Here is a 24,571-nt window from a genome sequence, read left to right as displayed (position 1 = left end):
CTAAGCTTATGCAAATTAAAAAGAAAAAAAAGGCTTTACCATTATTAGTTAAGGATATGAGATCTTAAAATAAGGCAGTTTATGTTTTCTAGGATGAGAGATAAGATTCTTTATGTTTCATGAGATGGCAGTGACTGGGGGCTTAGAAACTTCCTACTTTTTTCTTTTTCTTACTAATGTTTGAGTGGCCAGACTATCAAAAGCTGATTCAGTTGAATCCTATATGCCTTCTATGATTTTATATTTACTTGCTCAATAACAATGAGTTTCACTCTTCATATTTCAAAATAGACCAAACATAATTTGGATTTCACCATGAAAATGACTAATATTACTGTGAATATTCACTTTTCTGAAATGGGGCGAAAGGCTCTGTCTGTAGACATTCTCCATGACTAAAGCATAGGACAAAATGTCTTAAACTGAGTAAAAATGCATCGTTGCACGTTACATGGAGAGCGGCATATTAAGTGGTTTAAGAGGAGATTTATGGCATCTATGCAGGTTATTAAAACTCTTCCTTTTGTATTAATGAGACTACAATTATAAGTTTGGAATCAGTACCTCAGTCAAAGGAATGTGGTAGAGCATTTTGTGTGCTGCATTTAGTATCTCTTATGGATTGGAATAATTCATTCATTTTAACTTTGTGTTCTTTATATTCTGACAACAAATTTGGAGTGGGAGGTAGGCATATCCAGCATCCCCAGTCTCATCTTTTGGAAAGTCATAATTTGTTTATACTTCTGTTGTCAGGATTAAAGGCAAAACGAACAAAAAGAAAAGAGAAAATAAAAAACAAAAATGTTGAAAATGTGAATTAGAGGTGGCACAGCCTCGGCAGCTTTTTCCTTAATCATAAAACAAACAGAAGCATGTAGGTTCAATTTCCCAGAAAACACAGATGGCTTAGAAAAGAGGGGGAAGAGAAGGAACTTGGAACAAAGCACATGTATCCATTTTCACCAAAGCCGTAATATCTACGTGTCATTTTAGGAACTGTCTATTAACCTCCTGCCCTTTAGCGTGGAGGCTGAGTATAGTGAATGTGAACTTGAACCCAGCCCTGACACTTCGAGTCTGTGAGACCTTGGACTGGTACTGAACCTGGTTTAGAAATATTTGCCTTCATTTGGTCCTTTTTTTTTTTTTTTTAATCTTTATAGCTTAACCAGCTGGATAAGGCAGTGGAAGCAGCCCACACCTTTTTCATGGCCAACCCTGAGCACATGGAAATGCAGCAGAATATTGAGAATTACAGAACCATGGCCGGCGTCGAAGCCCTCCAGCTGGTAGATCGGGAAGCCAAACCACACCTGGTGAGCTCTGGGCACCCTGCCCGTCTCTCACTGGACTCAAAGCAGGTTCCTGTGAATGGATAGCTCAGACTGATTCCCAGTTTCTGATTCTGTACCAGTTTTATACTTTTGGAATTCCCAGACGAAATACCGTAATTCAGGGTTGAAAACATTGAGAGAAAATAAAAATTAACTTAGAAAATCAGTATAATATGGTGAAAAGTAGGATGCGACGTGAACATCTGCAACCCTCTCTGAGCCTCAGCACCCCCTCTAGCACTTTTTAAAAGATTTTGCCACGGGAGTAAAAGCCCATGTGAATTTCCTGGGAGCCGGGAAACATTGTGGTTTCCCAGTTCCCAGTCCCAGTTCTGGTTTTTCCAGTACTTTCCAAATTCTGATTACTTTTTCTTAAGCTACGTAAGTGTGCCTTTAAATGAAATCTTACTTGAAATCACAATATGTGGAAAGGGCTTCTTTTTCAATTGGAGACATCACCATTCTCAGCGTGTGGCCTCCCAGATGATGGAAGACAAAGGTAAGAGGATGATTTTAGATAGGTCTTTTTTTTTTTTTCTTTTCATTTAAAAAAAAAAGATCCACCCACATCACTTTGTTGCATGGCCTTACCTATATTCAAAGAGGTTACAAAATACAGTCTTGAGTGAGCTCAGGAAGAAAATGGAATGGATTGATGTGACAGCAGTCGGCTTGCTCAGTCAGTCCCTCCTCATTTATGAGGAGTTGATGCCAGGGAAGTTACCCTTTACCTCCCAGAGCAACCTTTTTTTATCATCCACCACACAAGATTCCTACCCTCCACCTACCTAAGTGACCTGGAGTCTGCCTGAATCCATTCAAGTGCCCCTTAGGTGCTCTTTGAAAATAAAAGTCTTTTCTGTTTCTTCACAGGAGAGTTACAGTGCAGGAGTAAAACACTATGAGGCTGATGACTTTGAACTAGCTATCAAGTACTTTGAACAAGCTTTAAGAGAATATTTCAACGAAGATAAGGAGTGCAGAGCCCTGTGTGAGGGGCCTCAGAGATTTGAGGAGTATGAGTTCTTAGGGTATAAAGCTGGTCTCTACGAAGCCATTGCAGGTAAAGTTTATTTTTTTCCCTTGACTTCCTGATTATAGAAATATTATATGCCATCTGTGAAACTATTCAACCATACGGAAGCATATATTGTAATAAGTATACATTGTAAAAAGATTTTCATATATGTACCCCATCCTGTCTCCGGTAGATCACTTTACCTAGTTTAAATCTGGTGACTGTGCTCCCAAACTTTTCCAGACACATTTGTAAATATTTACGTATTTATTTGTAAGTATTATCTTACTTTTATAGAAATAAGACAATAATATAAATTACTGATTTTCAGCATATCTTTGCTTTTGTTTTATGCTTAACAATATATTGAGGACATCTTCTCACGTAAGTACATGTGGATCCACCTTATTGTATTTGATGGCTATGTGATGTTGCATTGTATGGGGAAAAATGCAATGTTCCATTATGTATAATACAACCTTCCATTGTAAGGTCTGGTCATAATTTACAGATGAATATTAAGGAAGTTATAATTTTTTCATTACGATAAACAATGTAGTAATGAATAGCTTTGTACAGTCTTCTTCAATTACTTATGAATGTATTATTATATATAGGAATTTAATATATTACAAAGTGGCATTTACAATAGTAGGTGGAGCAAGGAGGGTGTAACTCAGCGGTAGAGTGTGTGTTTAGCATGCACCAGGTCCTGGGTTCAATCTCCAGTCCCTCTATTAAAAAAAAAATAAAATAAAATATAAAAATAAACAAATAAACCTAATTACTCCCCTCCCCCCCAAAAAAAGATGCTGAAATAAAATAAAGTAGTAGATAAAGTGCATTGTATACTAATTGGGGAGATTGGCTAGCTAACCACTTATGGTGGGAAGTGAGTTCTTTGCTGCGTATGAAAAAATATACACAAATTCTATTACGTTAATAATATGTGTAAAAAATAGAACTATTAGAAGAAAATGCAAGAGAATATTTGTGTAAGAATAGGAAAGCCCTTCTTAGCATGACAACAGACAAGAAACTTGAAGAAAAAGACTTTACATAAGATTTATAAATATAAAAGCCGCTATAAATCAAGTTGATTTATAATAGCAAGTGGAAAAATTTGCAAAATGTTTATGGGAAAATAGTAACTTTAATCTTTAAGCAGATTATGTGAATTATTATTACTAGTGGTAATTTATTTCTTATTTATTGGTAATAATAATAAGCAAAATTTATTTAGCAGTTACAGTACACAGAGCATTTTACATAGTTATATTTATTTTAATCCTTGAAACAGTTCCTTGTAGGTAGGTAGTATGGTTATTTACCCTCTTCTCCCCTTTTAAGTGAGGAATTTATACCTCAGAAAAATTAAGTAACATGATTAAGGTGAAGCTGGGCATCAAACCTAGGGTTTTCTCATTCTAGAGCCCATACTTGGAAGGTCTACACAATTGAAAAACGGACATATATGTATATACACACCAGATCTTCTTTATCCGTCCATGGATGGACACTTAGGGTGCTTCCATATCTTGGCTATTGTGAATCTATCAATTTGTCAAATGACCTATTTGCAACACATTAAACTACCCCAAATCGATGCAGTTCACCTAAAATCAATACAAATATTGGAATTATTGGGGACCTTTGCCCCCAAAGGCTTTGTTTTGTTGGGCCTCTGCCAGAGCCATCTACCTGCATTTTTGTCAGCACTGCTCATTGAAACGTCAGTTTCATGTGTGCTTCACATTTAAATTGCTGACTATTTCTTCAACTTCAGCTTTTATTTGGGAATGAGCAGGCTTTTTCTTGATTACAGTTTACTATCTTGTGGGTTTTGAGGATAGGTGCCCTGCCTCCGTGCCCACATCCATCTCTACACCTGCCTCTACCCCTGGCCACTGAACAGCTTTGGCAAATGTCCTAGCTCTGCTTTGAGAAAACTGATCAACAAATTCCCACAGATTAACCTTTAGTGATTTTTCTGAGGTCATCACAGCATGTTGGTTGCTGGAAAAGAAGTCTCCTAACTCAGGCTCCTAAGACTTAACACAGCACCATTACCCTCACTTCCAATAAAGAAAAGTGACGTAAAAAAAAGTTATAGTTTCTCAAATTCAATCAAATATTATATATTACAGAAATATTCTAAGTCTTCTTGAGGATTTGAAGCACATCTGATTTATTATGAGAAAGAAATCTTTAAAAGTATTCCTATACACGTGTCTTGGATCTCAGATATATTAAAACATAGTAATTGCACAGTAACATTTGATACAGGAAAGAGGCAAGCAATATGACTAATAAAAAAGGGCTATCACAGCTCTAACTATGTAAATTCCTGTCTGGCTCAAAACTATCCTAAATTAGGAGTAAAACTGGCTTGTGAAAATACAGAATGCATTTAGAAAGCCAGAATTTGTGGATTTAAGAGTTATAGAAACATTACAAATTGGAGACAAGCACAAATGGCTTCTGAATGTAGTTATTTATCACCAGGCGTGCTTGCCGAAGCCTTAAAGGATAGCATTTTGTCACTCTCACTTTACTGCTGTTTGTGTCTTGCTTTGAAAAATGCTTTCATTCAGATTTTGGATTCTTGGTGGGTGTGCTTCCCACCTTTTCCTTTTGCTTGTCTTTTGGAATTAAAAGGTAAAGAGAGAAGCAAACGGCCAGCTAGACCAGGAGAAAACGGTTGAGGTTTGTTTGTTGTCTTCTTAAGAAATAAAACAGCTAGCTATTTATTTCTAACATGCCAATCAAGGAAACAGAACTTATTCTCCCCCTCATGTCCTCCAAGTGGAATTAAGAACCAATGACCAAAACAAAAAAACAAAAAAAAACAAAAAAACAAACAAAAAAAACACACCAGTGGACCACCATGATCCTATTAGGTGTGCTGTATTGGATTGAGTCGGCCAGGAGAACTGGCACATTTTCCTACACACCAGAGAACATATATTTCCTTTCTGTTGTGTTTTGAGGTCCCTTTTCAAGGTCATCCAGATACAAGCCAAACTCTGCCTAACAGAGAGCCTTTTGAGAGGAGGCAGTCGTGAATTAGACCGTGCAGTCATGAATCGGGTGGTTTTATCATTATTCCCCAGGGAACTTGCTCTGCACAAGCATGAATGGACTGTTCTCTTAACGGAAAAGACTCCCTCCATCTTCATTGTCAAAATCAGAGTCGGGGCAAAATGTAGGAAGGGTTTTCTTCCTGGGACATTAGCCACTTGTGTTTCCTCAGCTCATGTTCGGATAAGATAGAGCCCAGAGCTAAAGGGAACGTGAAAACCCCTACACTTCAAGATCCTTGCCCGTTTGCAGGCGCAAGAATGGAAACAAAGAAAGGGGACCACAGGAAAAGAGGCAAAACGCTTCTTCAAATTCTTCAGCGTTCGTCCTTCTGTTTCACAGGTGCCTACAGTATTAGGGTTTACAACATCCAGGTGATGGACCAATTTGTAACCGGATAGAAGAGGTTCTTGATTAACACATGTAAAGGAATGTTGTTTTCACTCCCCCTATAGGAAAAGTTGCTTGAAAAGTTAACAGGGAAGAAGAGCATTCTGGCTTTACTTTTCTGTGTGAACTCCCCAAGTACAGGCAGATCCTTTCTCTCACCTGGTCCTTAACATATCCTGGATCTGACCTTCCGATCCTGACTCCAGGACACTTCAGACCACCTAAAGGCCAAAGAGAGACCCCAATTTCTTATTGTTAAATAAGAAAGTCATCTGCTCAGCTGGGCAGGGGTGAGATGGCCGATGTCACTTTGAGGAGATGTAGATAAAAGGACACACAGAAGGGTACAGTGCAATATGGAGGCAAGACCAGCAGCCGGAAGATTTGGAATCTGCTAGTCATTGATCTAGTGATCACTGGGACGGGGGGTTTGGCAAGTCACTTTCTTTGTGAAAAGGACTTCCAGTCACAAAGTGAGGATAACAATGACATGCCTCCCAGTGTACTGTGAGGTGAGGAATGCCCTATGTGACCGTGGTTCTCACTCTCAAGTCTGGACTTTGAGCGGCCTGGAGGGACCCACTTCTCAGCTCTTGTCTTCCAGATCACTACATGCAGGTGCTGGTCTGTCAGCATGAATGTGTGAGGGAACTCGCCACGCGCCCTGGCCGCCTCTCACCCATCGAGAACTTTCTTCCCCTGCATTATGACTACCTACAGTTCGCCTACTATCGAGGTAAAGCGTGGATTATCCGTGAAGACCTTTGTGGGGAGGGGTGGCTCATCATAGCAGACGTCTCGTCTTCATCAGTTCGTCCTCTGCCTTCCCAAGTTTATGATCAAGCCGTGGGGGTGTGTGCGTTTTCTCTCTCACCTCACTCACTAGAGCTCAGAGCAAAGAGAGCAAGAGGTGGAGCCACGAGTGGGCCAATGTTGTGACAATGTCCTGAAAGTTATACAACACTGATATTTTATAGGATGTTTAAATTTAATTTTCAACTTCATTTTGAAAGGTAATATACTCACAGTTTCAAAGAACAAATATCATAAAAGCTTCCCTTTCTTTTCCCCACAACTCAACTTTATGCCCTACAACCCAAGATTTATTTACCCTCCCTAAGTTTTATAGAGAAATAAGACACACACACACACACACACACACACTCTCTGACCTGTTTCCTCCTCTTTACACTGTTCTCCACATTGTTTGCTTCAATTAACAACACATTTCAGACTTTTTAGTAGGTTGGACCTACGAAATTACTTTTTGCTTGGTCAAAAGTGGTCTAATTCTGGGAGTTTTAAATGGTTCGATCTAATTGTTTCAGTATACAGATTTCTCTTTACATTCACATATGATCTTGATGTTTCTTTATATCTACATATCATTATACTGTAATTTATTTCATGTGTCTCCTGACTGATAAGCATTGTGTTGTTTGTAATATTTTACTATTACAGTCAATGATCAGATGAATAATATTTTATGTATGTAATTTACAATTGCGCATAAATACCTACAGAGTAAGTTTCTAGATGTACAATTGCTGCATCAAATAGTTTATTCATTTGTAATTTGGACAGATGTTGCCAATTTTTTTATCCACACGGAGTACAATTTTCATTGTTCATCAACAGAATACACTACCAAATTTTTAGATATTCCCTAACCCATTAAGTGGAAATTGGTATTTCAATAATGTTTTAATTTCCATTTATCTCATTGAGAAAGAAAGGGAGCATCTTTTCTTACATTTAAAAGCAATTAATACCATTCGGCTTGCAGAAATTGGTCTTAGATATCACATTTGCGAATTCAGCTCAGAAATCAGAATTCACTCCAAAAATTCTGCTCTGTATTAAATAATATCAATTCTCAACAAACATCTCCGGGTGGAAGCTTTTGATAATTTATTGAAGACATGTAGCAGCGTAGAAGACCAATGTGAGTAGCTTTGGAATACCTGAAACCGTGTCCTTCGTTTTATCTGCAACTATTTCTGCTTCCTCTACTCAACTGTTCCCTTCTTATTGATCATTTAATGCTGACTTCTTGTAGACATGTTGAAGCAGTTCTTAAAAATTCCTGAGACCCACCGAGGCTGACTCTAATGCGGCAGCTCCTTGGTTTTTCAGTGGGCGAATATGTGAAGGCCTTGGAGTGTGCCAAGGCCTATCTTCTGCTCCATCCAGACGACGAGGACGTCCTGGACAACGTGGACTTCTATGAGAGTCTGCTGGATGACGGCACCGACCCAGCGTCTGTTGAGGCCAGGGAGGTGAGACCCATGTTCTGCTAGCAGCTCTGGGGAGAGCTGGTAAAAATATAACCCTTCTCTTAAAGACATGTAACCATTTAGTAAAGGTTCTAGGACTCAGTTCTTTCCAGCTTTAATGATTAATGCCAGAAGTGTATTTTTTCACGTATGTGCTAGCTTGTGAAAATCTATGGAGATAGAGACATTTTTTGCAGCTGTGAATACTTTTTTAGCACATTTGTTAACGTCTAAAGAAAAAATGTTTTCCACTTGAACATTTATTATATCTCAATTGTTATTTAAATATACTTTTTTTTTTTTTCTGTAGGATTTGGCGATGTTTGTGAAGCGTCATAAACTGGAGTCAGAACTAATACGATCAGGGGCAGAGGGCCTGGGCTTTTCATACACTGAGCCGGTAAGAGCAGAGAGGAGAGAGGGGATGTTCTCTGGAAGAACTATTCAGTGGACTTCTTAATTTTGATTTTATTTTCCAGCCCCATTTGTTGAAGATTCTAATCCCCTGCCTCGCATTAATAAAACCTGAAAGGAAGGAGGTGTTTATTCTATATTTGTGATGAACTTTAAAAGACTTTAATAATTTTCCACATCACTGAGGCCCCAAGTCAAAAGCAAGTATCTTCTGTATAGCACAGGGAACTACCTTTAGTATCCTATAGTCACCTATAGTGAAAAAGAATATGAAAATGAATATATGTATGTATATGTATGACTGAAACATTATGCTGTATGCCAGAAATTAACACATTGTAACTGACTATACTTAAAAAAAAAAGCAAATATATTTTGCTAGGAAAGCAGTATTTTGTACATGATGCAATTACCTCAAGATTGTTTTATTTCCTAACTTCTGCATGCAACATTTTGTATTTTCTCTTCAACATTTCAAGCATTAAGACTTTGAAAGAACAAAATCAATCATAATTGTACCACCCATCATGCTGTCTTTTCTCCACTTGTCCACGTTGCCTTTTAAACATTATTCATATGAAGACATACCTTTTGTAGAACCAGTAACACAGTACAAATGGATTTTTATTGTGACTTTTATTTAAGATAGCATAGGCTGTTTTTTATATCTTTACATTTTTTAAAATTACTTTTAGCTACAAATTACTTTTAGCTACATCTATGTAGTTGATGTACAATAAATGAGTTAATTCTCCTGCTGCTGAACATTTGGTTTATTTTGATTCTTATGCCAAAATGAATGCATTAAGCATTTTTCTTTCCTATTGAACTATATCCATAGAATACATTCCCAGGAATGGAATTACTCTGCCATCAAAGGATATAAGAAATTTTAAAATTTTTGAAATTATTTTTCTAAGAGAGTTTTCTGGTATCTTCATTATTCCTAGCAATGCAAAGTTTAAAGTTTAAGGTACAGTTGACCACAAATATCTCAGCAATGAGAAATAACATTTTAAATGTTTTTAAAATCATTAATATTTCTAATATATTATGTACAAAATGGTACATCATTGTCATTTTAGTTTATATTCCTTTGATGACCAGCAAAAATAAACTTTTCACAAATTATTATCGGTTTTTCCTCTCATTTGAATTACCTGGACATATATTTTGTTCATTTATCTGTTGGTTGCTATGTAAGTTCTTTATATACTGTACATGTTAATATGTTTACAGAAAGCACTATTTGTAATATATCTTATTTTTCACTTTTTAAAATTTCTTTCTTAGTTGTGTTTTCATTGGCACACTTAAAAAATCAGGAAAATTTTAATGTACATTTCTAGTGTAAAATTTCTAGTATGTTTATATCTGGTTTTAGTATGTTTTAAAAATTACGTTATCCCAGAGACCCCAGGAAAACAATCACTTACTCACTTTACGATCCTGTGCAGATGATTAACCAAACTGGACTTTTTATTTGTTTGTCTTATTTATAAAAGATAAAGGAGTTGTACTTAATGATCTTTTAAGTGTCTTCCCACCTCTAAATTCTAAATCACTTTCTTGGACAACAGGATGGATGCTCAGGCTAATTCCACGCTATTTTTTTTTTCAGTCCATTTGTGCGTCATTTTGTCTTTGTCAAAGCTGCATCAACCTTAGCCTTCCTTTTTACTAAAATTTTAAATACTATATTGTAGCTTTGTATAACGTGCAAGTTTTCTAATATTTTAGGTCTTTTGAGTGTTTTAAGTATACATTTTATTTTATTTCTGTACATGACATTTTAGTGACAAAATACTGAGGGTTTTTTTTTTTTCAATTTCAAACAGAATTATTGGGCTAGATACGGAGGACGGCAGGATGAGAATCGGTAAGTTCTCCGTTCGGAACACAAAATGCTTATTTTTAATGAGATGAAATACTTAGAGTTATGCTCACTATAGAGAACTTAGGTCTGTGAAATAGTCAGAAGGATATGATTAAAAGGACTCTGAACTGGGGATTAGTTCTGAGCTGGGACTCTGCATTCTGGTCTCAATTTTCCCTTTACTTCTGAGGGTCCTTAAATAATTTATCTTCCTCTGGGGGTCTCATGTTTTTCCTCACAGCAAAAGGTTGAATCAGGTGATCTCTGAGGGCTAAATGTTATGTGATTTTAAATCAGAGGAAGTTGGATCTCTTTTTAATGCTGAATTTTCTTACTGAATTTCTTTGAAAGCATGAAGCTCAGAAAGTTTTATTGCAAGCTAAAATATGAGGTGTCATGAACTCAATCAGATACGAAGAAAACTGACTTTTTAAAATGATGGATGTCAAAAGTCAATTACAAGATTTGCAGATACTAACTACTATATATAAAACAGATAAACAAGTTTATACTATATAGCACAGGGAACTATATTCACTATCTTGTAGTAATCTACAATGAAAAAGAATATGAAAGCAAATATATGGATGTATATGTATGACTGAACTATTATGCTGTACACTAGAAATCGACCCAACATTGTATATTGACTATACTTCAGTAAAAAAATAAGTAAAAATAAAAAGTCAACTACACATTCTGAGCAGTTTAAGGAATCATAGACTGTTGGAGTTACTTGTTTGAGGTCACAAGGTCCAGGCTGTTCATTTTCAAATTCAGAAGCTGAGGCCCGGACAAAGGCAAAAGACTCAAAAGTGTCTCACCACGAAGGACTGACAGACCTAGGTCTTGTTCAAAATCTTGTGGTCTTTCTCTAAGCTCCAAAGGCTCAACACCTGGGTGGCCTCAAACTATTGAAAGAGATCCAAGGATGTATGCACACATTTGGATTTGCTCAGTTTGCATACATGGAAGGGGCATCATGCTATTATGTGTATGTTTGCAAAGTCTGACATAAACTTGTGTCTTCTTTCCTGGAATAGTTGAGAATCACTACACTAGGACATGATTTATTTCAATTCGACCATCGTTTAGTGATGCACTCTATATTCCAGACACCTAATATGACCCTCAGCATTATAAACATGCACATGATCATTCTTCCCTGCGCTGTTGGTACTCAAAGTCTGATCTCAAGGGGGTTATGTTATGGATACAATTAACTATAATAACTTCTTGCTGAGAAGATTTAGAGAAGTGAAATGGAGCACCCTCATTGAAGAAACAGAGAAGAGCTTCATGGAGGCAATGATGTCTGATTTGATCTCGAAAGATAAGTGGCCTTGTGTACAAGAAAATAATCAGTATGAAGTCAGAGACTGTCCTTTGCCTTTGAACATCTTTCTTGAGTGGAAAATTATTTCAACTCTTTGTTATTTTTTGAATGTGCAGGGTTCCTTCAGGAGTGAATGTGGAAGGGGCCGAAGTTCATGGATTGTCAATGGGGAAAAAGTCATCACCCAAGATCGACCGAGACCTAAAAGAGGGTAAGTATCATTGAACCTTTACTCTTAGAAAGAGGAGATGAAGAGGCTGGGGCTTGACGAGTTCTTACCCAGAACAAGACAGAACCCATTTTCACTGAAAAATAAGGAATAGAACTAAATGACTCCAGTTCACAAAATTCTGGAAGCAAGGCTTAAAAACAAGACTGTCTCAGATGTCCATATAATTTCTTTGGTTGTCAACAAAAGTGCTTCCAATTCATTCACAGGAATCCTGTGAGCTAGACAGGGACTCTGTGATCACCGCTGTCCTCAGATGAGTACCTGAGGCTTGAAGAGGTTACATTGCTTACTTCTCTCACATCGTGAGTGAGAGCATGGAATAGACTGTGTATTGGGGGAACTTGAAGAGACAGGTCGCTCAGGTTATTGGATTAGTTAACCTGAGATCCTTGAGGCATATGTATCTGATCAGGGCTTTGAGAAACAAGTAGAATTTAGACTGGATTGACAGAAGTGTGGAGGGAGCCATCAGAGTGGATAAAGCAACCACTGCAAAGGCACAGAGATGGAGACAGCAGAACATTAGATGCCTGCTTACAGAATCTCAAAATTACTGGAGACGTAGTTGGAGTGTTGCCAAAAGCAGCTTTTAAACAGAGCCAAATATTGTTGTAATAATAAATTATTAGCAAGTGTAGTTCTAACAGCAGTAGTTATCCTTAACAATTATTATCATCTCTGTATGTTTTATAATTTTTCAAACAAATTTATACACAATTCATTTTAATACTGGAAGCATCTCCTATGAGGTGTGTCCCCACTTCACAGGCAAGAAAACTGAGGCTCACCAAGATTCATGACTTGTCCAAAGTCTCACAGCTTTTAATAGGTAGAACAGGCTTTTGAACCCAAACCTCATTTCCTCTTTTTCACCTGATGATGGAACATAGAAATGGCTATGCATCCCAAATGTCTCCCCTACTGATTAAATAATTGCAAGATGAGAAGAGGTTTTCAAGAACCTGTACTGAGAAAAAGTACAGTTCTTCTTTCCCCTACAAGAGAGCCGTCAGCACATTCCTCTAGCTGATTTGAAAACTTCTGGCTCTCTACAGCTCTCACATTTCCAGCCCTTTCCTTCCTCGGCTTCCAAGTCAGTTTGAGGCAGTAAACAGGATAATATGCTCATCTAATCTGACCTGGACCTCAGTTTGTAGTCACATAGCCCAAGCTGTTTTACAAGTGCCAGAGGGCTTCATGGTCAGCCAGAGTTCACGTTGCTTTTTAAGCTGAGAAATCACCCAGGAAGTACGTGCCAAGAAGCCAGCACTTTGCTATAAGGGTTTGGGAAACTCTAGGATGGTTGCCAAATTTCAAAGCCTTTTTCTCCCTGGCTACCAGAAGATCTGATGTTCAGCAACCGACTAGGAAGACTGATGGGAAGAGTAGAACAGGAGACGACACAGGATGGAGAAAGGTCGCGATTGACTGGTTACCAAAGTCTGTCATCTCTGCAGCTGAATGGCTAACGGGTCTTAGGATGCTCTCTGGGACCCTACTGGAAAGCCTTCTGTGTAGTCTCTAGAGATCAAAATGAGGTCTAAATTAAGAACAGTGGTAGACAGAGGCAAAGTTCCTGACTAGAAAACACTTCACATCTTAGTCTGCTGAAAGCAGACGTCAAGGAGGCGAGAAGAATGCGTGCTTCACAGAGTAGAATATATGTCAGCTTCTCTCATCGTCCACAAAGAGATCGTCGTCTCCTCTGGTTACCTGCCAGTATTTAGTAGTATTCATACTGGATGGTTCCCAAGCATTAAAATGGGAGTGACCGAAAGCTCCTGCATCCCAGAGTGACTCCGGTCCATGGAAAATGCATGGCAACTTACTAAACCATCTGTCGCTTGCTCATTCTTCTTTCCACCACCCGTTTTCCAAAGGTCCTGTTTGATAATAATCCCAGAGTCCGTGGGGGTGTAGCAGAAACTACTCTGAACTGGGACTCAGGAGGCTTAGTTCCCAGGATTGTCTTAGTCTGATGCTCTCCACAGGGATGGATAACCAGAGAGTCTTTCTCTCTGAGCTCTATACCCTCACCTGTGAAAGGAGGCTAGCAACTCTTTGGAGAGGATGAAAGTGAAAAGTTTTGTAAACTGTAAAGGGCTGTGTTCACAGAAAGGCTTGTTAGCGTACTCCTGTCATGACTTGTATGACATTGTGTTATTTATGGCAAAATGTTTCTTCTTGCCACAAGCCATAAGCAGTGGACACAAAGGAGTATTTTCCTAGATGATTCCTCTCTATTGCAGCTGGAGGGTCAGAGCCAGGCGCATACTTCATGAATGAGAGAAGAATTAAGTTGTTTAACTGAATCTTCTTGGGCTGTGGTTAAGAGTTGGCTGAAGTCATCATCAGCTCAGTCCCCAGGAACCGCAACTTATTGGACTATATTTTTATTTTTGTTTTAATGTTTTTCTCTGTCTGGTGTGCTACTAGTCATTTGTTGGCTGGCAGTCTTTGTTTCTGACTGGCAGGATTTATTTTCCCTTCTGTATTTTTTGTCCTTTTGGTGAGTGGATAGACAGTTGCTTGGTTTTTTGTTAAAAGTCTATGTGGGAAACCTTTGTATAAAACTGTATGCTTAGTGGCGGTTGTGCTAGTTACATGGAAGGCAGATTTCTAGTACAGATTCTGCCTGAACCTGCTGAGGTTTTTTTTAGACTCTGTTAAGCTCTGTTCCTTCACCTGATCTTTCTTTTTTTTTAGTTATTTTTTTCCTTTTTTTTTTTAAATTTTCAGAGGGGAGGTAATTGGGTTTGTTTATTTTTAATGAAGGTATTGGGGATTGAACCCAGGACCTTGTGCATGCTATGCAAGCACTCTACCACTGCGCTACGTCCTCCTCCACTTCACCTGATCTTCGGAAGTTACTTAGGGCGTGATTGAGGAAATTGCCAGCATCCCAGTAGCCCTCTTTTAAATGTACTCCACTATGCCGAATGCTTATTCAGATGTCTCAGTCAGAACTTAACACAAGATGCCAGGCATAGTTTACCAATTCAATAGTAATCATCATAATAAAAGCAAATACATCTACAGAGCTTAAGCATGGTTGGCATTTTTCTGAATGTTTTAGTTTTAAGTGTCTTTTAAATTCATGTCTTGAACATAAGCCAAATATATTTAAATTAGTAATATACTCTCAATGTAGAAAAGGGGAAAAACATGGCCAAGTACAAACCGATCTAGATCACGAAGCCCTTGGTCTGTCTTCCATTTCTGTTTGAATTTTATACTAGAAAATGCTTTTCAGTGAACCTACAAGTATCTTGTCTTTCTTGCTGAAGGAGCATTGCTCTTTATGTTTCTAAATGGAAATGGAATGTGTAGTTTGCTTTTGAATATTTGAGGAACTGCCTCAATTTGGCTCTGAGTCTGAACTATATAGACGAGAGCAACCTTTCCCAAACAAACTGTGTTTTGTGTTGGAAGTTTCGTTCTGTGCTGTGAAAAAAAAATAACATGAAGGCAGCTTACAGTAACACACACTTACTGTCCCACAGTTTCTGTGGGTCAAGAGTCTGGCGGCAGCTTAGCTGGGTTCAGTGCTTCAGGGCCTGTCACAGGCTTCCATCCAGTGTTGATCAGGGCTGAGGAACTGTCTTCTTCTGTGCTCTGATGACTGAATTGGGTTCCTCAAGGCTGTTGGACGAGGAGCCTTAGTTTCTGGTTGGTTGTCGGCTGGAGGATGCCTTCAATTCCTTGCCATGTGAACCTGTCCAATACGTCCACTTGCTTCACCAGACTGTAAGCAGAGAAGGCAACAGATTGAACTGGTCAGCAAGATAGGAGTTGCAATTTTCTGTGATGCACTCCAAGAAGTGATAGCCCATCACCTGTGCCATATCCTATTGGTTAGAAGCAAGCTCCAGGCCCCAGCCACACTTAAGGGAAGCAAAGTACACAAAGCTATGAGTGCCACGAGGCGGTGATCTTTAGGGGCTGTCCTGGAGTCTCTCTCTGCCATGGGAATGAAGAAGGGGGGAAGGAAGCAAGGAAGGAGGAATGGAAGGAGCATGGATACTGTGCTCAACTAAGGGGGAGAACTGTTACCTATTATACCAATACTGAGGGTATTCATAATGCCTGTTCATGTATTAAAAGTTCCAAGAAGTCCTCTTAAATTTTTTGACCTAGTACTTCCCAAACACATTTGATCAAGAAACTCTTTTTTCCATCAAAAACTTTTCTGTAGAGCAAAGTTTGAGAAACATTGAATTGTAGGGGAAAAAAAAATATATATACATATATTTTTCTATTCATCCAAAAGATCAGTATTAAAACTGAGAGCTCGTGGATATATTCCTGGAATCCAAGACATTTTATATTTACAAATTTTGATGGCAGTTTAAAAAATTAAGAGGGGCAACTGTGGGTCCTCTGAATAACCAGCTGATAGCCAAGTACTGCCATGAGGTGGCATACCTCCGTGGGAAGGGATGCAGTGACTGTCACGTTGGCATTGGTTAATAATGCTTCAATGGACAAAGACGAATGACAAATGAAGTAGGACAAGCTTATGAATAGTGTGTTAGGACCAGATGAAGGCCAGAATTCATCATGGTACACTAGGATTTCACAGCAGCTTCAAGAGCGAAGAGCTGTGAAAGACTGAGTCATCACACCCCACGAGCGCGCTAAGGAATGCTGGCTTAGAAGGCCGAGGGCCCGATCGCTGAGTAGAATATTCATGTGGAACGTTGCTTTTCAGTTTCCACAGCATAACGTTAACCATTGTATTCATATTGTTAATTGGAACTTAATTGGTTTTATGGCTTTGCTTTTCTTTAATCTTCTAAATTGGCTTGGCTATTGTGGTTGTATGAAGCTATAAAAATAAATACTGTCCTTATAGTTTTGTGATTGCAAATGTGGAAGGGAAATTGCGGATCAAATGATTTGTCAGCCCTGGAGCTTCTTGGGGGAACTTCTGTTTTAACAGCTAACCGTGCGTTACCCCGGATGAGAAGCATTGCCACATTATCTTAATATTCCGTTGATCATGGGCAGTAGTGACTATTTCATCCCAATTAGGCTGAGAACACTTAGTGCCGGTCCCTAGTTGGACTAACCCTTTTTAAAGCTGAAGAGTAGGCATCAATTCCAATTGTCTCTTTCTCCATCAGCATGTTTTCGACCAGCGTGCTGGTGACCATGGCTCGGCCCGGGGAGGCTGGGAAGATCTGTGCCCTCCCCGCCCCCCACGCCCTCCATGGGGAGCTGTTGTTGATGGGCGCCGGTCAGGCCCCTTCGGAGAATTTTACAGGGAAGAAAACCAGTGTTTTTCTTTCCTGTTTCGTGTTCTGATTCAAGGTGGTTGCACTCTGTTACATCTGAAGATTTCCTCACCATCAGAGGGTTTGTCCCTCAGCGCTGGTCTCTGTGTGGAGGTCTAGATGACGTAATTCCACCACCTAAAACAGCCCCACGGCACCACCCTCTGAGGAATCCGGGGCTAATTTCATAGAGCTGTGGGCTCTGTCCAGCGAGAGAGCCGGGGCATACAGGAAACTCTCCTGTCAGGCATATATATACATAATGAAGATTTTCCCGTAATGCAGAAAAGAATAAATATGCCAAAAGTGAGACCACCTGGAGTCAGTAGGTCATGGAAAGAATTCTAGGAAGGAATCAGGTGACATGGACGTGACTGTCCTGATGTGCATTTAGTCCCGGGATCACCTAGGGAGCAGATACTGCCCCAGATACCAGTGAAACGCAAGTGTGCCCATTGTGTCTGGGGACGCAAACAGGTAAGCAAGTAATTGCATGAGATGTTGTACCAGAGGTAGGAACCAAGGGCTGTGGAGAAGGGGGGAGCCCAGCTGCTGAGAAAATTGTGGAATGTCTTCATGGAGGAGAACCTGCTTTGCAGGATCTTCACTGGAATCAAATGAGAAAATAGTTTCTCACTCCCAAAACACAATACAAATGTGATCTATTATCTTGACATGATGGGGAACCAGGCAGCCAGACACTTGCCTTTTTCTTGAATCCGTATTGTGTTTCTCAAGCTCCCAAATTTGTGATTTGTCTTCGCGTAAGTAAACACTCACAAGGAGACTGAGCCTCCTGAACTGCACATGCAGAGCTGTCGGGCGTTCTGTGCCTCCCACCTCGGGGACAGAGGTAACAGGGAAGACAACGTGCTCTGTCCCTTCAGGTGGCCCCCTGCTCTACGAGAACATCACGTTCGTCTACAACTCGGAGCAGCTCAACGGGACTCAGCGCGTCCTCCTGGATAACGTGCTGTCGGAAGAACAGTGCCGGGAGCTGCACAGCGTGGCCAGTGTGAGGACCCGGGAGCCCCACCGTGCTGGCCCGGCCTGAGCCTGCGAGTGCTTTGGTCCTGGGCTTACATGGAGCCAGGGAACCGGGCTTCAGATCACTTTCTTTAGGAGAAGGGCACTGATTGCTGGAGGCACCTTCATCGCCTTTGGGTTGGGATGATTGTAGTTCTGTCCAGATCAGGACATAGCTATTGGGTCTGGAAGAGCTAGTGGCTTAATTCCTAGGACAACAGTATCCAGCACGTGCCCTGCCTATCATACAAAGTAGCTGGGAAAATCTCTTTTATTTTTATCAATAATTAACCAGCCTATTCATTACTTCTATTCTGCCTATTTCTACAAAAAAGTGGTGGTGGCATTTTCTAATGAAAATGTAAGGTGGAAGTTAAATAAAGACCCCTCTTTGGATTGGAAGGATGAGCGATCCCGGGGTGCTGGGATAAAACGGGGATGGTTCTGAGCCTTCACTGTGGTGCTCAGCTTTCTGGCAGTTGAGGCAGAAAGGGAGACCTGATGAATTCATAAGCAGTTGTCATTAATAAGGCATCTCCTTATTTTGCTTCCAGAGCATCATGCTTGTTGGTGATGGATACAGAGGAAAAACTTCACCCCATACACCCAACGAAAAGTTTGAAGGTGCAACTGTCCTGAAAGCACTCAAAGTAAAGTCTTTACTTCTCTTGGATTTGAATTCCTAAGTGTCCATCCAGGACCTTCTGTGAAGAGCAGATACGGAGACGAGTTTAGGATAGAGGCCTATCAGGTCCCTGAAGGGAGCGAGTATGAAATGGCACCTTCGTTGTTTTTGATCATTCCTTTTTTCCTTCATTCAGTCACCAAATTATCAAACTTTATATTTTCTAAATTTGTATCTGATAAATAATATACAGCCCCTCACCCTGTTCTCAAAGAACTCAAGGTCTAATGGTGCGAACAAATTCAAACGAGTAATTATTCTGCAAGAAGTGTTGTTGGAGAGGAGGAAGGAAAGTGTCCCGACAGAACTGAAGAGGGGGTGGTGAGCTCCTAACCTTCCCTCTGGGATTAGACTTATTTCAGTGGCTCGTTTTCCATTTCCAACATCCCCAGGTACGTAGTAGTATTCTCACTAGCCGGTAAAGAGGTGAGCATCCTGTATTGGCTTAATACAACTTAGCGTTTGTTTTCCTCCAGGCTTCTGATCAACCCGGTGGTTTCTAATGTTCTTCCTTGTCTGCAGTTCGGCTATGAAGGTCGAGTCCCCCTGAAGAGTGCCCGTCTGTTCTATGACATCAGCGAGAAGGCACGGAAGATTGTAGAATCCTATTTCATGCTGAACTCAACCCTGTATTTTTCCTACACACACATGGTCTGCCGAACAGCCCTGTCTGGTGAGATTCCAGAGTTCCTTTCTACCCACAGTGAGATGAGAAAGAAAACAATGCAGAACAAAGCTCTCTTAACATTTCAGGCTAAGGGTTTAGAAGAGTTCTATATTTCTAGGGGGGTGGGGGCATAGCTCAGTAGCAGAGCAAATGCTTAGCATGCATGAGGTCCTGTGTTCAATCCCCAGTACCTCCACTAAAAAAAAAAAAAAAAAAAAAAAAACCCAGAAGAGTTCTGTGTGTCTGAAACAAAAGCTTCCTAGCTCTGATTTCCCTCTTTTCCCCTTTTCTACTTGTCGGCGCCTGATGGATTAGAAGACTGTCACGCTGCCTGTGTTCCTTTGGAAATCCGCTTCTCCTGCTTGCTTAAATCACGCAGAAAAATGCTTTTCTGCTCCAGATTTTGTATTTTGGGGTCCAGGAACCTGGAAATGACAGTCCCCATTATGTCCACAAGCACTGACAGGAAACTTGGAAGAATTGTTGAAGGAAATGTTCTTGAAAGGGCGAAGACCCTCCTCGCCCCCTGCTGTCATTATTTCCTCTTTCCATCTTCTCATCTACACCCTCTTGAGTAGGAGGGAGAGAGAATGTCCCAGGCATAGAATTTCCACTTGTGAACTTTCAGCTCAATCAAATCCTTTTTTTTTTGACACTTGCATTTTATCCTCCTCCTTTTGCTGCCCCATACAAAGCACAATCCATGAGACGCACGGAGTTTCTGTATGTATATTTATATCAGAGAACTTTAAAGCTCAGAGAGGCAGGTGGGACTTGCCTATAGTCTTTTACATCGAGTTCATATCCAAGCAGGACCAGAGTCTCTTGACGACTTGCCCAGTGTTCTTTAACCCACTCTGCCCTCTGGTTCCTGAAATGGGGCCGGGGCACCAGCACTGGGAGTAGACAGCAGACTGTCAGCTTTGCTCTCAGTGGGTACCGCCCTTGATCTTATTCTCCCCTGTTCTCTTTTCTGGCAGGTCAACAGGATAGAAGAAACGACCTCAGTCATCCCATCCACGCTGACAACTGCCTTTTGGATCCAGAGGCCAATGAATGCTGGAAGGAGCCTCCTGCTTACACGTTCCGGGACTATAGGTACAGCCGGCACCCGATTCAAAACCAAGCTTTTGCCCAACAATTATCAAAACCCGTGGCGACTAGAAAGCCGACCTGTTTTGCTTGTCATCACAATCATCTCGATGAAGTGGAGATGCTCTAATAATCTTCTGAAGCTGCTGTCGCAACTGAGAACTGACTCTGTCGTCTTTTCTTTATTATACTTGTTTTTAAGTATTCTTATCTTAAAAATCCCTGTGTGTTTTGTTGCATTCCATCCAGAAAGTGTCCATTTTGTTTTACTATAAAAAGTAAAGTTTATGTCTTTTTTTGATCACTTGGATTTCAATTAAACATATCCTTTGTGGTTTGCGTATCTTAGTCTGAGAACACAGGGTGTGTAACTCGACATGCATGGGGATCTCCTCTCATCGCTTACCTATGTCTGTATTTTATAATAAGAAACTGGAAACTCAGGAGAAAAGAAACATTTTCTCTTATGGAACGATATTTTAGTGTGTAAAGAAAAAGGTCAGAAGTTGTAGTCCCCATGTTGTAATAATGTGTTCATTTAGGACTACACTGTGCTCCATACAAAACCATTTATTGAGCGCCCCCTATCTGCAAGGCTAGGCTACACGCCTTGGAGCAGTCTAGCTAGTTAAGGAAAACTAAATCCTTCAGAGTAATTAGTATAAAAGGAAAGAAGAGAGTTTTAGGTAGTGTGGACAAGTTCAAAGGGCTGGACTAAATCTAGTTAGGTTTTCTTTGGAGGAAGTGAAATGTGAGATGAGGTTTGAAATATATTTAAAATGTTAACATCAATGGAATAAACAAACGCTTCAGGGGTATGACCCAACGTCTGATCTTACTCTTGAGGATTATGAAGGTCAATCACTTGAATGTCTGTCTCAGAGGAAACTCACTCATCAGGCTGGTCAGCTCACCCAAGTCCTCAGTGTTTTGTGGTCGTGTCGTGTAAACACATACGTGTACAAATGATCTCCCTTTCTTCTCACAGCGCTCTCCTGTATATGAATGACGACTTCGAAGGAGGAGAATTCATATTCACGGAGATGGATGCCAAGACTGTGACTGTGAGCAAGCCTATTCTTGCAAACTTATCTAGTCTCAGTTTTGCCGATTTTCAAGGACTGCTGGATTTCAAACATTTCTGAGCTTGAGATTTCAAGAGTTGGAGGGGGACCCAGTAAATTCATACATCATAAAATGTTGGAAATGGAACCATCAATAAAAATCTTCTTGTCCATTTTACAGATGAGTAATTTAAAGAATAGATATTAAGGATTTGCTCATGATCGTATAGCGAGTGAGTGTTAGACTCAGAACCAGAACCTAGGTCTTCTGATTGTTTGTCAAGTAATCTGAAGGAAATATTCTTAAATTACCCAAGACTAGGGCAAGTCAAATGATTCTATAGAATGCTTTCAAGTAGCCTGGTTCTCTACATGCGTAGAGTGAGCATTGGCCTTCACACCTTTAGTTAACTAAGTTATTATATGTGTGTATTATATAACTAAGCTATTATATGTATATTATATGTGTGTTAACTAAGTTATTATATGTATTATAATAACTAAGTTATTATATATATAAGTATATATATATATGGTTCTGATGGTAAGTAAGATCTATACTTGAAAATTGATACACACACACACACACACACACACACACATACGTACACATTATGGATTCACACTTTGGATGAGATTCTAAACACACCTTCACAGGTAGAAACCAAAAGTTGAATTCAGCTACCATCTTCCTAAGCAAGCTAATGCCTTTGGAAAACCAGCCTACTGAGCACTTATAAACCACATAGCAAGAATCTTTTGGTCTTTAAGCCAAAGTTTATATGACATGGTAGAAAAACAGGTTTTCCAATTGAGGAGGTAACTGAATTATAAATAGATTATGAGGTATCTCTTTCTTCCATACAAAATCAAAATAGCTGAGACATGTAAGTGATAAACTTCAAGGATTTTGCATCATATATGCTATTTCCACAACTTTTTCTGAGTTTTACGCCTTTCCCTCATAATTTCATATTCTGTACCCATTTCTCAGTGTCATTCATAGCATTACTATTGGAGTGTAAGCAAACAATATCAAAAACTATATAATTACTGGATTTAAAGGGGAAACCTATGGGAAGTCTGGTTAAAATTACCCAGAAACATTGATATAACTAAGAAAACAATTTCATACAATTTAACATATTGACTATTTAAAAGCTCATGCTGCCTCATGCTTTCTTGTAAAAAGCTTAAATATGAACATGGGAGTATTTTGATACTTCATGATCTGGGAAATTAAATCAAGATTGATGATCTGGTGTGGAGTTTAAAATCCTGATACAAAATTATCATTTTTTTGAAAAGCGTCTATGCAGAGAGGACTTTATTTCTGAGCTCTGCTAACACTGAGACTGGGGTTCAAAAATGTATCTCACACAATTGGAAAGAAAATCAGACAGGTGTTTGAAAAGATTTCTTTGCTTCCACGCCATCTAGTGGCCATATTTGGAACTGCTCAATGTTTAAAACTAAGTAATAACCTAGAATATTATGTATAAATCAGTAATTTATTAATTGTTGAATATGTTAACTGTAACTCTACTTTTTAAAGATATGAGAGCAGATAATACTCCACTTTCAGAGTTTTATAATTTAAAGAGAAAGGTGTAACTATTTTAAAAATTAATGGCTCTAACCACAACCATCCCCCAAAAAAGTGAAAGAAAAAACTGATTTAAAGAATTAAAAATTTCTTTTCCTCCTGCTCTTACAAGGTATTGAATATAGTTCCCTGTACTATACTGTAGAACTTTGTTTTTTTATCCAGTTTATGTAAAGTTTTAGTATCTGCAAATCCCCAAATCCCAATTTATTGCTCCCCACCCCTCCCCCTGTCCCCCCGAGAACCATAGTTTGTTTTCTATGTCTGTGAGTCTGTTTCTGTTTTGTCTAAACAATGTTTTGATGAAAAAGCTCCAAGTTGAGAGATTTTTTTTTCCCCAAAATTAGTTCCACTTCAGATTAATGAACATGGTGGAGCTTTGGGGGTATTTTGTAAATAATTAAAATTCTTAGATAACCAGTGCCAATTAGAAAGAGAAATTGATAGTTCTCCTTTTCAGTTTTCCTTCCTTTGACTCTGGAGGGACAGATGAGCAGGAAAATGCCCCAACTTTGGGCTATGCAAGGAAGAAAAGTCTTCGAAATTCTCTACTTTGGAAAAATCTGGAAATTGTGTAATTACACAATAGTAGCTGAAGGTTTACATTTATTCTGGACAAGCACAGCACAAAGCTTTCTCTGATTTTAATCACGAGTTAGAGGCAAAGCAAAAGGAATTTTCTTTTATCACACTTGGAAGATACACGGATTGTTTTCAACAGCAGCTTATTTGTGAAACATGGGCCTTTTGGAATTTTGGGTTCTCTGTGCCAGTTTGAAAAAGATAAAATTTAATGAGTTCCATTCGCTTCATGAAAAACTAAACTCAGGGAAGCTGTGTTCCAAAAGTATGTTTACAATCATCTATTTAAACTTCAGCATGTATTTTCCCGTAGAAGCCGTGTCGTCAGCGGAGCTTGTTTGTCCCTCCGCACCCCTGGTGGCTAAGAGGTGACGCTCTCCAGTTGATCATATCGGTCCTTTGCGAACCCACGCACCTGTAATCAATCCCAGCTGCTTCAGCCACTTGATCCATTCTTTTCCTAAACTTCCTTAAAGTTCTTCATGTGTAGCATACTTTTCATTCTTCCAGTTCCATCAGAAAGAAAGCGCTACATGGTCCCCACACCCTTTCCTTAGTGTTATAAGATGCTGATGCCAAGACTCCATAATCCCATAGAAGCAATAACAACCAT

At 39.4% G+C, this 24,571-nt stretch overlaps 1 protein-coding gene across 1 annotated transcript in view; it reads left to right on the top strand.

The window, feature by feature from the left end:
- P3H2 (prolyl 3-hydroxylase 2) overlaps nucleotides 1-24,571 on the top strand; it is a 135,356-nt gene that overhangs the window by 101,691 nt on the left and 9,094 nt on the right. Inside the window, exons 2-13 of the mRNA XM_006200964.4 lie at nucleotides 1,167-1,319; nucleotides 2,211-2,400; nucleotides 6,431-6,562; nucleotides 7,963-8,105; nucleotides 8,413-8,502; nucleotides 10,355-10,395; nucleotides 11,845-11,939; nucleotides 18,124-18,251; nucleotides 18,817-18,912; nucleotides 19,470-19,620; nucleotides 20,595-20,712; nucleotides 21,695-21,770. Of these exons, the coding sequence (XP_006201026.2) occupies nucleotides 1,167-1,319; nucleotides 2,211-2,400; nucleotides 6,431-6,562; nucleotides 7,963-8,105; nucleotides 8,413-8,502; nucleotides 10,355-10,395; nucleotides 11,845-11,939; nucleotides 18,124-18,251; nucleotides 18,817-18,912; nucleotides 19,470-19,620; nucleotides 20,595-20,712; nucleotides 21,695-21,770 (1,413 nt within the window). The remainder of the gene's footprint in view (nucleotides 1-1,166; nucleotides 1,320-2,210; nucleotides 2,401-6,430; nucleotides 6,563-7,962; nucleotides 8,106-8,412; nucleotides 8,503-10,354; nucleotides 10,396-11,844; nucleotides 11,940-18,123; nucleotides 18,252-18,816; nucleotides 18,913-19,469; nucleotides 19,621-20,594; nucleotides 20,713-21,694; nucleotides 21,771-24,571) is intronic.

The sequence above is a fragment of the Vicugna pacos genome, chromosome 1 (assembly GCF_048564905.1).
Source record: "Vicugna pacos chromosome 1, VicPac4, whole genome shotgun sequence".
Taxonomy (NCBI): domain Eukaryota; kingdom Metazoa; phylum Chordata; class Mammalia; order Artiodactyla; family Camelidae; genus Vicugna; species Vicugna pacos.
The sequence above is the reverse complement of the archived record's forward strand: the minus strand, read 5'-3'. Positions and strand labels throughout refer to the sequence as shown.